This window comes from Haemorhous mexicanus, chromosome 2, assembly GCF_027477595.1.
Source record: "Haemorhous mexicanus isolate bHaeMex1 chromosome 2, bHaeMex1.pri, whole genome shotgun sequence".
NCBI classification, from domain to species: Eukaryota; Metazoa; Chordata; class Aves; order Passeriformes; family Fringillidae; genus Haemorhous; species Haemorhous mexicanus.
The window spans coordinates 4,151,406-4,166,184 of record NC_082342.1 but is presented as its reverse complement, the minus strand read 5'-3'; the positions used below and the strand labels follow the sequence as shown (position 1 = coordinate 4,166,184).

General features: G+C 39.0%; 1 protein-coding gene across 1 annotated transcript in view; it reads right to left on the bottom strand.

Moving 5' to 3' along the window:
* The window catches only part of EPHA6 (EPH receptor A6), a 371,852-nt gene that overhangs the window by 34,019 nt on the left and 323,054 nt on the right, over positions 1–14,779 (bottom strand). The window contains exon 14 of the mRNA XM_059871825.1: positions 14,420–14,629. Within this exon, the coding sequence (XP_059727808.1) occupies positions 14,420–14,629 (210 nt within the window). The remainder of the gene's footprint in view (positions 1–14,419; positions 14,630–14,779) is intronic.

The following is a 14,779-nucleotide window of genomic DNA, read 5'->3' as shown; positions in this document are numbered from 1 at the left end:
ATATGGTTAAACCAGCAAGGTAGAAGAGAAGAATCTCTGAAATAAAGTTTTAGCTTATGCAGTTGCTGGGTTCCTGGGCTGTGCCTTCATCTCACATGTGACTTATGATAGATTTTTTACTTATAAAAATAGAACAAAATAATGGTCTACTACTATGAATGCTTATGTGGGCACCTTTCTCATTTGCAGTGTGTTCATTTCAGTAAAAAAATTCACATAAAGATTTTAAAGAATGAAATAGTTCTAGGCAAAGTACTAATTTGGTATGGAAAATTACAATTATTCTCAGTATGCACCTAACCAGGAAAGGTTAAACTATGTGACTCAACAAAAGGTATTACTTCTAACAATTCCACCTTGGAACAATCTTTATAATGCTTACCAGTCCTGCATTATATTCCACATGCAATGGAGAAATGTTGCTGAAATTATTAAGCCACAGAAACACATATAAACCTCTAGGCTGTTAAATAATGAATCATACTCAGTATAATAAATCAAACCTTTTCCTCAGTGCAATGCTGTGTTGCATGTCCCAAAGTACAGAGTGTTGATCTCCTGCCTCAGATTTTGTAAACACTACAAAGCCAGCAGAATGGCATTCAAGCTCTAGGATCATACAATCTGTTGTATTTTTTTAATTTCTCTTTTACTGTTATTCAGCTTGCATGCTAACTTTCATAATGGAAATTCAGCTTCAAATTTTAGGCTTGGATTTGTTTTAGGGTGGTTTTTTTTGTATGTGTGTGTGTTTTCTATTAAGTCTTATTCCTCTTACCATTAATTTGATTAAACACACATCAGCAATATGAAGCTGCAGGAGGAAAACGTTGGGTTTCTTGTGTTGCTCTGGGACTTGTCATCGAGCCAAACTCACAGATGTTCCAATGAACACACAGCATTTGGTCCATTTCTAGGATAAACATCATAGTTTGCTTTATCCACACTGTCATGACCCTGGATAAGTAAGCAGCAAGATCAGCTAAGTCCCCCCACCTACTCTGTACTTTTGATAAGCTGACACAAAGAAGGAAGCAAAAGTGAAAAGGGAGCAAAATTAGGGAAAAGGGAAAAAAATCCATGTGATTTTCATGCCTCATCCCAGAAGATTTCCTTCTTTGAAGATTTGTTTATTGTTTTCCCTGTTGTGGCAAGATACATATTTTCTTACAAACAACAAGGCAGGTAGAAGTAGGAAAAACTGTGAAATTCTATTTAGCAGCTGGGTAGAAATGTGATAGCTCATAAGTGCATGAATAACCCTCCCAGAATCCTCACGGGGTCTCACCAACTTCTGCTGTGCTCTTGAAAGATACTGGCCTATAAAAACTCAGTAAGACAGAAAACTGGGAATTGGTATTTTGAAGGGCTCTGACATAAAGAAAACAACACATGTGCCTACATGAAGGAATTGCTCATGAGCAATGAACAGCTTGGTCCATGGAGATGTCAGCAACACAGCAACTGCAAAAAGAAGTGTGTGAAGCAAATGAAACCTGCAGGAACACTGAACAGCTGGGAGGTACTGTTCACATGGGCCATAAAACTGGTGTTGCACAGCCAGCAGCAAGAGTTGTGTGCATATTAGCTATGAAAAATAGCTTTTTTACCATCAAAAAATCTATCAAAGTTTACATCTCTCTAGCAGCAGGGTAAGATCTTGGGTGGAGAGAGGTAGGCTCCTCATAAAGGCCTGTCCCAGCCTAATCTCCCATGAAAAAAATTATGGGCCCAGTGGAAAATGTTCACTGTATTTTCAATTTGTATTTTGAACAAGTACTTTGAGGGGGAATTTTTAAGACACACGTCTTATAGGTTTTTTGTGAAAAGCACCAGTATTTCAGTGCCATGATCACTCCAGCAGCTGAAGCTTCCCAAACAAAGATAACTCAGAGTAAAATGACCCATTCTGACAAGTGAGATGCCAGCAGTTTGTGGGGCCCAGCCTGTGTGTCTGCTGTAATTAAATTTGCACACAAATTGAAGCTAGCAATGAAAAAGCTATTTCTCTTAATGGAACAGACCTTCTGGACAGAACTTTCAGAGCCTGAGGTAGTCATCTGTATTTTGATGAATCTTTGGCATGCCACATCAATCTTTACTTAAAATTCTGTATGAGCTTTAGATATTTCTATTTTACTGCAGAGATTAGCAAAGAACATCCCATCATGTACAGCTGACTAATACAAATACTTTTTGCTACTTGTTATGTCAGTCATCCAGTCAGGAGATGGAGCAATAATAGGCCCTCTTAGAACAGGAAAAAGGCAGCAATCCTGTAGGATGGATATTTTCCTATTTCTTTGGGTTTTTAGGTGAAAGCCCTGCAGGAGGCTCCAGGTTTCCTCCAGCTTTACTTTTGAGACCCCTCTGCTTGGGCTTCCACTGACTCAGCTCAGGGAGGGACACAGAAGGGAAGATGTAGCAGGCAAGAGACAGCCTCAAGAAGTTTGTGATGATCTGGCAGCCAAACCTCAGAGAGGAGAGGAAGAACTTCCTAGAGATGAGAAGGCACAATTCATAAAGTCCCTGACTAAGCCTAACCTTCAAGCAAGAGCTGCATTTTTTTTTACCCAAAGTTCTGGCTGACGCAGGGTCCTGTCACAAGTCTTTTGTCCTCAACTTCCAATAGGGACTTAAAGCCCTGATGAAATTAAAATATTTAACCATGAAACCTGGTATATTCCACATGTCAAAATAACCCTTTAGATTGTTCTGTCACATACCAATGGGATATTGCTATTCTGTGGAATTAGTTGTTGCCAAAAATACGTCAAGCCCCCTCACTGTTCTCTCTTAACTAAGAAGCACATGTTATTTATGGTCCTATTTCTGACAGAGACCAAATGTTCTATATGCAATTGGAAAAGAAAAAAAAACATATTAAAACCTCAACAAATACTGAAGCTATGGATCCAAGCATATTTCTTTCAAGAAGAGTAGCAGATCTGCTAAACAATTTATGAGCATGACAGTTTCACGAACTTTTGGCAGCTCTCATTTTGAGAAGACTGAAAAGAAAGTCTGCACACACAGTGTGCATTCATTTCATTAAATAATTTACAGTGTATTGTGGTGTGGGTTTTTTTTCCCCTTTTATTCTATAAACTGAGCAAATTTTAGAAGAAATACTATACAATGAAATATATTCCTTTTGTTAGTCACAGCTGTTAGGTATATCTTTCTATTTGCTTCCTTTTTTCTATACCTGCTTTTATTGCGACATTGCTGTACCATGAAAAAAACCAGAATTTGATCAAGACACTAAAGGAATCCCAGAAAGTTTTTTCATCTTTCTGATAAAAAAAAAAAAAAAAAAGGGCCTAGTCCAAGAAAGTTATTGCTCACAAGAAATAATCCATTTATATGGTACAAAGCATGCCTTCCTGTTTCATCCAGCATCAGCCTGTCCCCAGCACAAAGGAACAAGGGGCAGAGATGAAATCCTAAGAAGCAGAGAGGCAAATGCACAAGGCCAGACTCACTAGAAAAACAAGAGCAGAAATGCTGCTGGCTTACTCTAGTGCAAGTACAAGAGAAATCCAAGAGTTATTTCAATTAGCACATGGAATAAAATTGCCATTTTAACTGGCAATTCAATGCCCATCTCTGATCCTAAAGCCAAGGGAGACTGTAGGAATCCTGCTCCCATTCTTACCCAGAAGAGCTGGCTATAGGAATATTTTTTATATGACATATTAAACTGGAAATTCTGCAAAACAACATTTTAAGGCTACATGGCTAGGCATTAAAATTAAATAAAATAATTAAACGTGTGTAATTACACAGTGTTAATTAGAGATGCTGGAATAGGTATCCTTGACTTCCCTGGATGATTTGTAGGGTGCTTTATTGACTTCCTCCCCTTTCAACAACTCCAAATGTTTACTGAGTAAATCTAGACCAATATACGATATATTCTTTCAATTTAGAACAACACAAGTGAATCATTGTTACTCAAGACAGATACACACCAGCTCTCTCAACTTCTGGGAATCCATTTTCATCCCTAATCAGCATCTGCACATTTGAAGAGTATCCTGAGTAAACCACAGCCCCAGCACAGGAGCTGTTTATTTTAAAAACACATTTGAATTACTTCACTCCTGTAATGAACTATACTAAACTTATTAGGAAAAGATTAGGCAGAGAGCTATTTCTGAGAAAATTATCTCAAAAATCAGACCAAGGGAACAAAGACCAAATTAAACTTTATATCAAGACCATTTACTTAAAGATGTTGTTGAATACATGATTTGGCAACTTGAATTAATTATTCTAGCTTGTTAGAGAAAAAGCTGAAGAGAGTCTCTTCACATTAGGTACTTTCACTGAACCAACAATTTCATTAATAGTTTGGTGAAAATTCAGTGATCAATTCAGAGAAATCTGTTAAAGTACACTAAGCATAAGACAAAAGTGACACTACAATGATTGTGCAAGGCTTATTCACTAACACAGAATGAAACCAGGGCCAGGCTGATGGACATCCCATGCTTCTCCAGGAAAAAATGACTATGAACAGTGTGTCTGCCTACATATTTAATCAACAGGGCTGCTCCTGTAATTCTGGGAGTGTATCAGCACTGAAAACCTCTCTGCGTTTAAAAATAAAATAAATTAATCTGTAATCATGACATTGCTAAGGAGGCTGAAATAAGAGGAATGGCCAAGTGTGGTGGTTGACTTGCAGGATTTGGGCATGAAATTAATATTGGAGTTCACTCTCTGTGTTATAATAATGAATTTAAGGGAGGCTGTGTAAAGAGAGGCAAATATTTTATAATTGTTCCCAGCTTCCTCATTTTGGAGAAATGGTTCTAGCATGTTTTTCTTAGGCTACAACTGGTTGTTTACCAAGTGTTCTTTTGTACAGCTGCAGTGGGAGAAAGAGCTCAAGGTAATTGTTCATGCTGGATAACACCTTATCCACGTTTAGAAGTATTAATTTCAGGAGAAGTTCTGAAGATTTGGGAGTTATTCAGCCTGAGTAAGGATAAGCAAGCTTCTAAGGAGATGTGCAACACATTTATGATGAGATTTACCCTAGAGCTTTTTATTTAAATAAAGAGTAGGTGACTGCATTTTTATTCAAAAGGGTCCCTCAGATATGGATCTTCAAGAGGGAATTTAAATGAAAAGCAGAGTGCCTGATGGAAAAAAAAAAAAAGAGATAGTTCCAGTTCCAGAGGGTCTGATATAAAACAAGATACAATGAAAAGAGGAAACAGAGGAAGCACTAATAGGTAATGCACTGAGAGTGAAGACAGAGGCAGATAAAAATTAGGGTAGAAATGAAAGCACAGTCAGTGATGTGGAGTTATGGGGGAGGATGATAAGTCTCATCTCAAAATGCACTTCAGCTAATTTTAGAAAAACAATGACAAATCATAACATTAAGCGTGGTGACATTACTAAGAAGAAAACTAGATCTTCCATGTGGGTTCAAGTGTTTATGTATCTCTCTTTATATCCAAATGCCACACATTTCTTTGTGAGGGCAGTTAAGCATGTCCATCTAATGCCTTACTTGCAAACAAAACTATTTTGAGATTTTTAATGACTCAGTTTGCCAAATCTTTTACTCCACAAAACTGACCCTGGTCCTCACTGAATGAATTTCTGACATTTGAACTGTGAACCAAAAGCCTCATATGAAACAGGCAATGATATGAACCTGTGAAATATTTATTGGAGACAACAAAAAGCCATGAGGTTTTTTTAAGAGTAAAAATTCTTTCTCCCCCCAAGCCCTCATAACTGAAAACAAATTTCTGTGTCTCTAGAGCAGAAAAAAGTAGAACAAGGAGTCCAGAATTAAAAAATATAATTTCCTTTTCATGCACTAATACACACAGTTACTGCACATTGATTTTGGAATTATGAAGTTTTGCAGTTTTGGTTTTTTAAAAATATTCTGTTAATGAAGAGATGCTTAATATTGGGAAGCACAAGAATCTGTGAGCCTTTAAGCTGAGGAGGATACAGCCACAGTGAGGCAGTCAAGGACAAGATACCAGATTTGCCTCTAGAGAACTTCCAAAAGCACAAGGAACAGATCAAATATTTTAGATACTAAGGGCAAAATCCCACAGTGCTTAGTCAGGCAAAACTCCCATTGGCCTCAACAGGAGTTTTGCCTGAGTGAGTACTGAGCAAAGACTGTGATGTCTGACCTAAATTTCTCAGAGTCACACCGATCTAACACGTTTTTCAGCCAGACGAGCACCGTGCCGCAATATTCCTGCGACATTCTGCTTAAAGGGAAAACCAGAAATCACAAACTGGGAATCATCCTCCCCTCCCAACCCCCCCTTATAAAGAAGGGAAGAACTCACAGCTGGGCAAGAAGCTGCTATCCTGAAAGTCTGCCAAAGAGCAAGCCTAAAAAAGAATGCAAAGAACTAAAAGTTTACCATTGCAAAGTTTTGAAAATCTGATTGATAAGGAAAGCACACAAACGAGATTCCCAAGTGCTTGTGTATGACTGAAGATAATCTAGCTTTCATTCTTGCAAGCAAAAAGGCAACAGTGAAAAGCTTCTTTCTGTAGTTATCCTTTTGATTTAGGGCAAATCAAAATTCCTACATGGTCAGTGGAAATTCCTCTGCTTGATTTCACCGGGGATTAATTTAGGTGAATAACTAGGTCAGTCTTATTCCCAAGTTAACATTTCTATTACAGAATATGAAAGAAGATTAAGTTTAACACATGTGTCTACCTTGCTTCAGAAACTTCCTTCTGTAATTACAGAATCCCATTTACAACAACTTTGATATCATGTACAGGAGAAATATTAGAATTAGTATCAAAGTGAGTAGAAAAATTCATCAGCATGTGAGACGTGCATTTTTTTTTACTTCCTTCTACTAGCTGAAGTGAATACCAAAATCTTGACACAACAGCAATCAGGCCACGGGTTCTCCCAGAAGAGATTATGAAACATCAGTACTGCATCTAAACACAAAAGCAAAAATCACACTAGGCTGGAACTCCCCCATTTCCTATTTCACTGGATCTACCCTTTGGCAGATTCTTTATACAAGGAGTAGTTGGAAAGATACTCCTTTGTTATCTGTGAACTCTTCAATCAATAATGTATCCTAAACCCTCCCAGGTGTGCAATATTACCCAGAGAAAAAGGCAGAATCACAGAATCATTTAGTTTGGAAAATACCTCTAAATTCATCAAGTCCAGTCATTACCTCATCACCACTTTGTTCATCACTAAAACACATCCCTAAGTACCACATCCACATGGTGACTCAACATATCCATAATGCTGATATCTGCCCCCAGAAAATCCCCACTTGCTCTCTTAACCTAAGTAAAAGAAGAAAAGGAATCTAGTTTTCCCCAGACTTCTGGAATCCCAGGCTAAAATCAATGAGGGTCCAGTCCTCGCTAAATTAACAGAATTTGTTGGCTGTGTTACCATTTATTTTCCTGGAACATGAACATAGATAGCATCTCTGAAATTTTAATGCTTCTTTCTCTTTGATAAATTTCAAATTGATGGCAGTCATGAAGAAACACAGGCCTAGCCAGTCACATGCAAATACAATGTAGGGTAATTCCTCAGGAACCAGCCAGAAAACCCTCCACCCCTTAAAAAACAGTGCAACCATATGTCAGATCTTTAGCACACAGGAATTCCCAACTCTGAAAAATAAACAGGATTTCATCACAATCTAGCAGCACTGCTGAGAATTTCCCATCTCTTCCAGGGTCATAACTCTTTGCTGTCCAGCTGACACAGCCAGCTCAGTGCAACACACAGTACAGGAGGGGAAATGAGACAGAACCATAAATGACCTACAGCAGCTGAAGACACAGGAAGAGTCTCCTCCTCTCCAAGCTCCTTCCACATGAGCTTTGAAATATACACTGTGCCTGAACAACTGACTGCTTTTAAATAAGTAAGTCCAACAGGTGGTTGTTTTGTTTGGTTTTTTTTTTGACTAGAGTCAAGAATTCATTTAATTATACTCATGGACATAACACATCCTGCTGGGTAATATGTCAAGATTTAATTATGAAGCTTTACAAAAGCCTGGTGAAGCCAAGTGCTTCAAATTTTCAACCCAGAAGTTTTATATGCCTGTATGCAGAGTAGTTACTTTTTACAGTGGTATTTAATGTGGCTCATAAATTCCCACTGAGAGTGGTACAAAAATGAAAACTAAAAATCATCCAGATCTCATATCCTTTCACCTACCAATAACTAAATAAAGGAGTTAGGGCTGAGCTGTTTGGCTCACTGGAGCTGAATGGTTTTCTTTTCCCAGTAAATTACTTACCTCTTGTAAGCACACAGTAAACAAATTTTATAATAGTTTCTTAACTCATTTTTGAAAGGTACCAGTAGTTTTTAATGGGAAAAAAAAATTACACCTACATGAATAACCTACATTCTTTTTCAAGGTTTTCAAGAGATTGTCATGCTTGTTCTATAGATCAAAATACCATAACCTATGGGAATTACTTTCAGCTGACATGCCACTGAAAGCAACTGCTTTGACCTTAATGGACTGCCTTGAAGTTCATTAAGCAGTGTATCAGGAGCTGTGCATAGTGCAGGTGTGTTCCAGCACAGGAAAGGTATTTTATGATTTACTGCACCTTGGTCGATACAATGAATACTAAAATCCTAAGTGACCTGTGATCCTTCATTTGCAATAAACAAACCAGGTATTCAAAATTACATCCATTCACAGAATTAGCAACAGAGCAATAACTTTGGTTTTATGCCAGTACACCTACTTTTTTACTCCTAAGTGTGGATAGTATTGTTCTGAGTGAATAAAGATCTCACTAAAAATGTATAACCATGTTCTGCATGTTTACAATAGCTTCTTCAATTGTAGTTTGAAAATTACAATTCTTATTAAAAAATATAAATGCATGCAATCAAATCCCAGCTGTCTGAAATTAGATTAATATTCTGAAAATTGATAGCTTTAAAAAAAATTCTATTAACAGTATGAAGAATTTACAACAAAATGACTGCTCATAGTATGCAGTGCATGTATACACACACATAGAAGTGTGCTGCTTACATTTATTGGGCTGGTTTCCAAGGAGAACAGTGTGCACAGACCATTTTTCAAGGTCTTTATGCCCAGCTGAGAGATCAGTAACTCTGGTGCTTTGGTCAGCCCCATGTCTTTTCAAACACACCACCTGTGGCTTTTTGAGATTCACAATCCTCCTTGAACTCTTACTTTAGAAATTATTTGTGAGTGCATTGAGTTTTTCCACCTCCTCTGCTCTTGCACAGCTACTTAAGATTTGCTCAGAGATGTAACACTGCATGTTTGTATGGACTGAATACCGGCAAGCTTTGAATCTTACACCAAAGACAAACTTGACACTCATGACTCTCTGCAAGAGGAAAAAATACAACCACCTCCAGGGTTAAATGTCAGAAACAGATGCATCAATTATCTCCTAAGATGCAAAGATCCCCAAGAGCACCAGCACTACAGATGTGTAAGCAGTTCATTCTCAATCCTATGAAACATTTGTAAATAAAACCACTGAGAGATTTTCAGAGAGCCAAACTGAGAAACAGCAAAAGCACATACATGTAGAATTCAGAACTCAAATTTGTTAATATGACAATGGGAGGAGGAGCCAGAGAGACAAAAAGCTGAAATTCAAGCTAAAAGAAAGGCAGAGCTTGCAAATCTTTAAAGGCAGCATCCCTTAGATTGATTACACTACAATATATTCTTCTGATTTGAAATTAAATTGGATTACAATGAATGATGGATGTTGCTTTGAAAGCCACATTAGGAATAAAATACCACCTTTTTTACAGCCAAACTTGTGTTGAATTCATCAACATCATTATTTTGGGAATGAAAAAGTGAAATGCAAATTTCCAACTGTATTTCTCTGCCAAATCTATATTTGGAGTTCCTCCTTGAAGTGGTGTGGAAGAAAAAAGCAGGGATGAGATTAAATTTTATAATTGAATTGACTTTCCTCCTAAGGGTCTGCTATTGTTGAGGTCTTTTATAGCCTTTTTGTTCCTATTACTAAATTTAAGGAGGGTTAAATAAACCAGAAAACCTCTAGGATGAACTTGGGATCACAGCTGGATAAAAGCTGAAGAGAGAATTTGAAAATTAATGTTTCCAAATATTTAAATTTTGTCACATATTTTCATCTTCAGGGACCGTGACAAACAACAAGAATAAATACAATAAATAGCAAGCACCACACCCTGCACTGAATGGCTCAGTTTGGGATTTCTGTTACTTTTAAACAAACAGCTGACCATGTTTTAAACTAAATGAACATACAACAACTAACACAGTCTATGTAAAAACAGAGATGCAAGAGACTAGATGAACTCTGTATGGACAGAAATGCTTGTTTATATACTAGAAATGTCCTTTTATGACTAACTGTTGCCTTGGAAACCATTACTAAAAATGAAAGTTTTGTCTCCAAAGGCAAAGCCCACATAGTACTCAGTTATACCAAAGTTTGTCTTATCTTTTCCTGATCAATCTGGAACACAAAGATTTGCAGACAAGTGCTCCTGGGTTTTAATTCCTCCTTCCTATTCTAAAATGGTATCTTGCTGTAAATTTTTTTATTCCATTTAACAAACAGGAATCAATATTTTATTTCCTAAAAACGCTCTCATCAAAGACATATTTACATCCTTTGTCTCAATAGGCTAGGAAACAAAAAGATACATTTACACAATAACTGACCATTGCATCATAGATACAGAAGTCTATTTATATTTGGCTTACAGTGTATTGTAGATAATTTCCAAGGAAAACATCCAATTGTGCCATTCAGTTTCTGGCACCAGGACTAAGACAAAAAGGGGAAGATAAAATAATCAGTTTCCTCTGAGCACTGACAGTGCTGTACAGGAAGAGGTGAGACTGAAAATACCACTATTCAATGTGCAGACCCACTCTGTGGATTTCTTTCAGTTACAGGTATGGGGCTGTTATCAATAAAAATCTCTGTGGAGGGAAAACATAAATTCTAAAAGTACAAGAATCTTTGAGAGAACACTGAGTGTTTAACTGTCTCATGTTGAAAACACAGTATGGAACTAAAGAGTTGCTATGAAATCCTCCAGGAATACACATGGCATGCTGTTGGGAAGATGCTCATGAGGGGGAAAAAGGTCAGTGCCAAAGTGATGGGCAGTGAGAGCTGCAGGAGGATTTGGCACCCAGTGTGGGCTTCTTGCCCCTTCTGTTACCATGAAAGCCTTCCCTGAGTCCTCCACAGGCATTGTGACAAATCTTTCCTTCTTTGTGTCCCCACCCTATTCTGGTCAGAGTTGTGCTGAGTCCTTTTAAAACTGACAGGATTTCTGACTTCCTGCTGAGTGTTCCTACAGAGAAATCTTCTGGACTTGCTCAAGGGGAACAAGACCCCAAGGATGGAGCCCACTGAAGACAAGAGCACCCCACAGAAACCTGGCTGTCCCCAGTTCACAGAGAGTGAGTGTGACACAGCACACGGACTGCAGCTGTCAGTCTGCCCTCTGGAATGAGGGAAGGACACTTTCCAAGGGCCACAGGTGACAGGAAGAACTAGGCAGGCTCTGCCACAGTGACTAAAACACTCAGTGTGGGAGGACCCACTTGCAAGGACAGGAAAGCTGAAGTTGAAGGAATAAGTGATTTGAAATGCTTTTCATTTCCCTTATACCTGACTCTGTTGCTTTGAACTCTTCCCATTTACAAAGTTTTTTGTTCATGTCATAATGGTACACAGCATTTTTCCACCTTAGTTTCAATGCTTTTTGATCTTCTCTGGGAGGTTCATGGTCAAAACAGATTCACCTTGGATGCCTGGCTGCCACAGGGAGCTGCCACTGCCATCAGCCTCTGTGACATCCCTCCTGCTGGGCATGCTCTAGGTACCTGCTCAGCAGCATTTGGTAGCCCAGCACCAGCTGCAGCCTTGGCAGGGTGGAGAAGTGGCTCTGAGGCACTTCTGATTTCTACACCTGGCTCTCAGGTTTGGGTGAAAAGGAAAACAGGGAGCATTTCAACAAAGCCTGTTCTACATTTCAAGGAAGTCCTTCAGCACAGATAAAGGAAAAAAGGAATATGTCATGGCACTGTTTGTGTTTTTCATAGCATAGCACTTCCAGATTCAAAGCAGCTCTAGCCATGATGACCAGGACAGGCACTAACTACTGCTCAAAGCTAATTGTTCTGTGTCAGTATCCAGCAGAAAATTACAGGATAAATAATAGCTGAAAGCCTCCAATTCTCGTTTGGTGTCTTCCCCGTACCTCACTGGGAGAAGGGCTGCCTGGCCATTCCCAGTGCCTGGCACCAGCTGGGCCATTAGCCTGGGCTCAGAGCTGAGAGTGTCACTTGACTCCTGTCCCTGGGGCACTTGGTGCCAGCTGAGCTCCTCACATGGGCCATTAGCCAGCCTCAGCCCTCATGGGAGAGCCTGTTCAGCTGCAGCCATGTTTATCTTCCCTTTCAAGCCTCTCACTAAGAACCAGTGTGAAGCAAAACAGGATTTGAGAACTAAATGAAGAAAATTTCTGCTATCAAGTAAAACCTGGGGTCTTTTTTCCCCCAGCTGGCATATTAAAACCAATAGAAAACCTTGTAAAGTGACTTGTTTTCCTCTAAGTCAGCTTACAGTTCTGTATAGAACTTCTAAGAAATTGAAGTTGCAGCAAAATTATCACAACACCTCTATTTTAGGCCTAAACTAAAAGTAAATATATATTCTACATATATAAATATATAAGATCTAAAATCCCATTACAATATCTTAATTGAATTCAGTAGATGCACCACAATACTTACTGCAGTACAGAGAAATTAGATGAGTTCCTTATTTTGGCCATACATCACTTTTTAAAGTGGAATAGAAAAAAAAGGGTAACATAAATTATTTAATGTTCATTTATCTTCTCTATTACAATTCTGTCACTGTGCCCTATCACGGGAATAAACAAATTCTGCACATTTTGTGAGAGTAGTAATGAGAACACGTTCTGCCTCTGAAATAGTTTCAGTTTAAATGATAGAGATGAAAGTTACTCAAAAATCAGCTTGCAATTAACTGTTGTGATAATAATTGCATCTGAAATGTAGTTTGGTATCAGGAAAAATGGTGTATTGGGACTTGTCATTTGTCTGCTTCACATTCAAGAATTTTTCACTTCACTGGAACCCCCCTACAACATCACAAACCAAAAAAAACCCACCCCAGCTCCCCTCACCCAAATCCCATTTTCCACTTTATTTGCATTACAAAAGGAATTAAGTATTAATAAACTGAGACCAAAACCATGCAAAGAAGGTCCTACATGTCCTGCTAGAAGATAAACTTCAGTAAAATGAAATTAAAATTCTAATTTATGAATGCAAGGCTTGCATTGGCAGTGTGCTTCCAACAGTGAAGCTGGTAAGATTCTCTCCTGTCCCATCTCTCTTTTACCAACATATCCTTGTAAACAAACAAGGATTTGTAAACAAATTTCCAGAAGAGGAGACAACACGGGAAAAGAGCCTCCACAGCCAACAAAACCACAAAGAATGAAAAAATTCTCCCACTTATACTTGCACATTTGCTTAAAATAAACTTTTGCCAAAGTTTATTAACACATCCCTTAGCCAAAAATCAAAACAACTTCCCTTAGCACTGCCAGTGTGTTTGCTGAATCACATGACTGAGAAGGGGACAAAGCCAATTCCAACTGTTCTTCCTGTGGCACAGACAAATCTGAAACTGGAATAGTGTCGGAACCCAGGACATTCCTCTGGCTGCCCTGGAGGGCTCGAGACCCTGGCAAGGAGCTCAGAGACCTTGGCACGGACTCAAAGACACCTGTGCCTTTGATTTTAGCCCTTGGAAAAAACTACCAGCTTTGTGTGAAGATTTACAAGCCACAAGGGTTTGAATAGAATGATAGCTGAGTTGTCACAGGGTGAAAAAGTAGAATTTTGGGGGATTTAGAATGGGGTTCAAGAGGCAAGATGGAGGAATCTGGGCGTGTCCTGTCCTTCTTCTTCTTGTTCTCCATCTTCTGCTGTGATGCTGATACTTCTGGATTGGTTTAAAGTAGAGACAGACTGTCTAACACAGGTGATAGGTATTGGAAAATTATTGTAAATAAAGTACATGTAGTTCTTAGGATAAAAAACTGACAACACCCCAAGGGCAGGGACTGTGCCTCAACCCTACCTGCCAGACAGACCTCAGCAGGTCAGAGAAAGAATGTTATAGGTAAGAGAAAACAAAAAACCTTGAGAACCAGAGCCGAGGAATCTCAACAACTTCTTCGATCGCGGGGCTGGGAAAAAAGACTTTTTAATACCTAGGGAGCCATTCCAACAACATGAAACCCAAGAGAAGAGGCACCAGGCAATCAGCTGCTCAAATTAGATAAGAAACTCACACTTGTGGTGTAGGCAGCTTCGGGGTCATCCTCCAGCACCCGTGACAGGCCGAAGTCTGAGACCTTGCACATGAGGTTGCTGTTGACCAGGATGTTGCGCGCCGCCAGGTCCCGGTGCACGTAGCCCATGTCCGACAGGTACTTCATGCCAGAGGCAATGCCCCGCAGCATTCCCACCAGCTGGATCACCGTGAAGTGCCCGTCGTGCTTCTGCAAGGGGACAAAGAGCACAGCTACTTCCCATTGCTTCATCCCAGAGATACCAACCACAGCTCTGACTTAAAACCCTTCTGTCACCCGTCCAGCAAAGCTGCACACTTGTAAGCTTGGTTTTTTTGTGAGGACTTAAGTTGCTTGGCA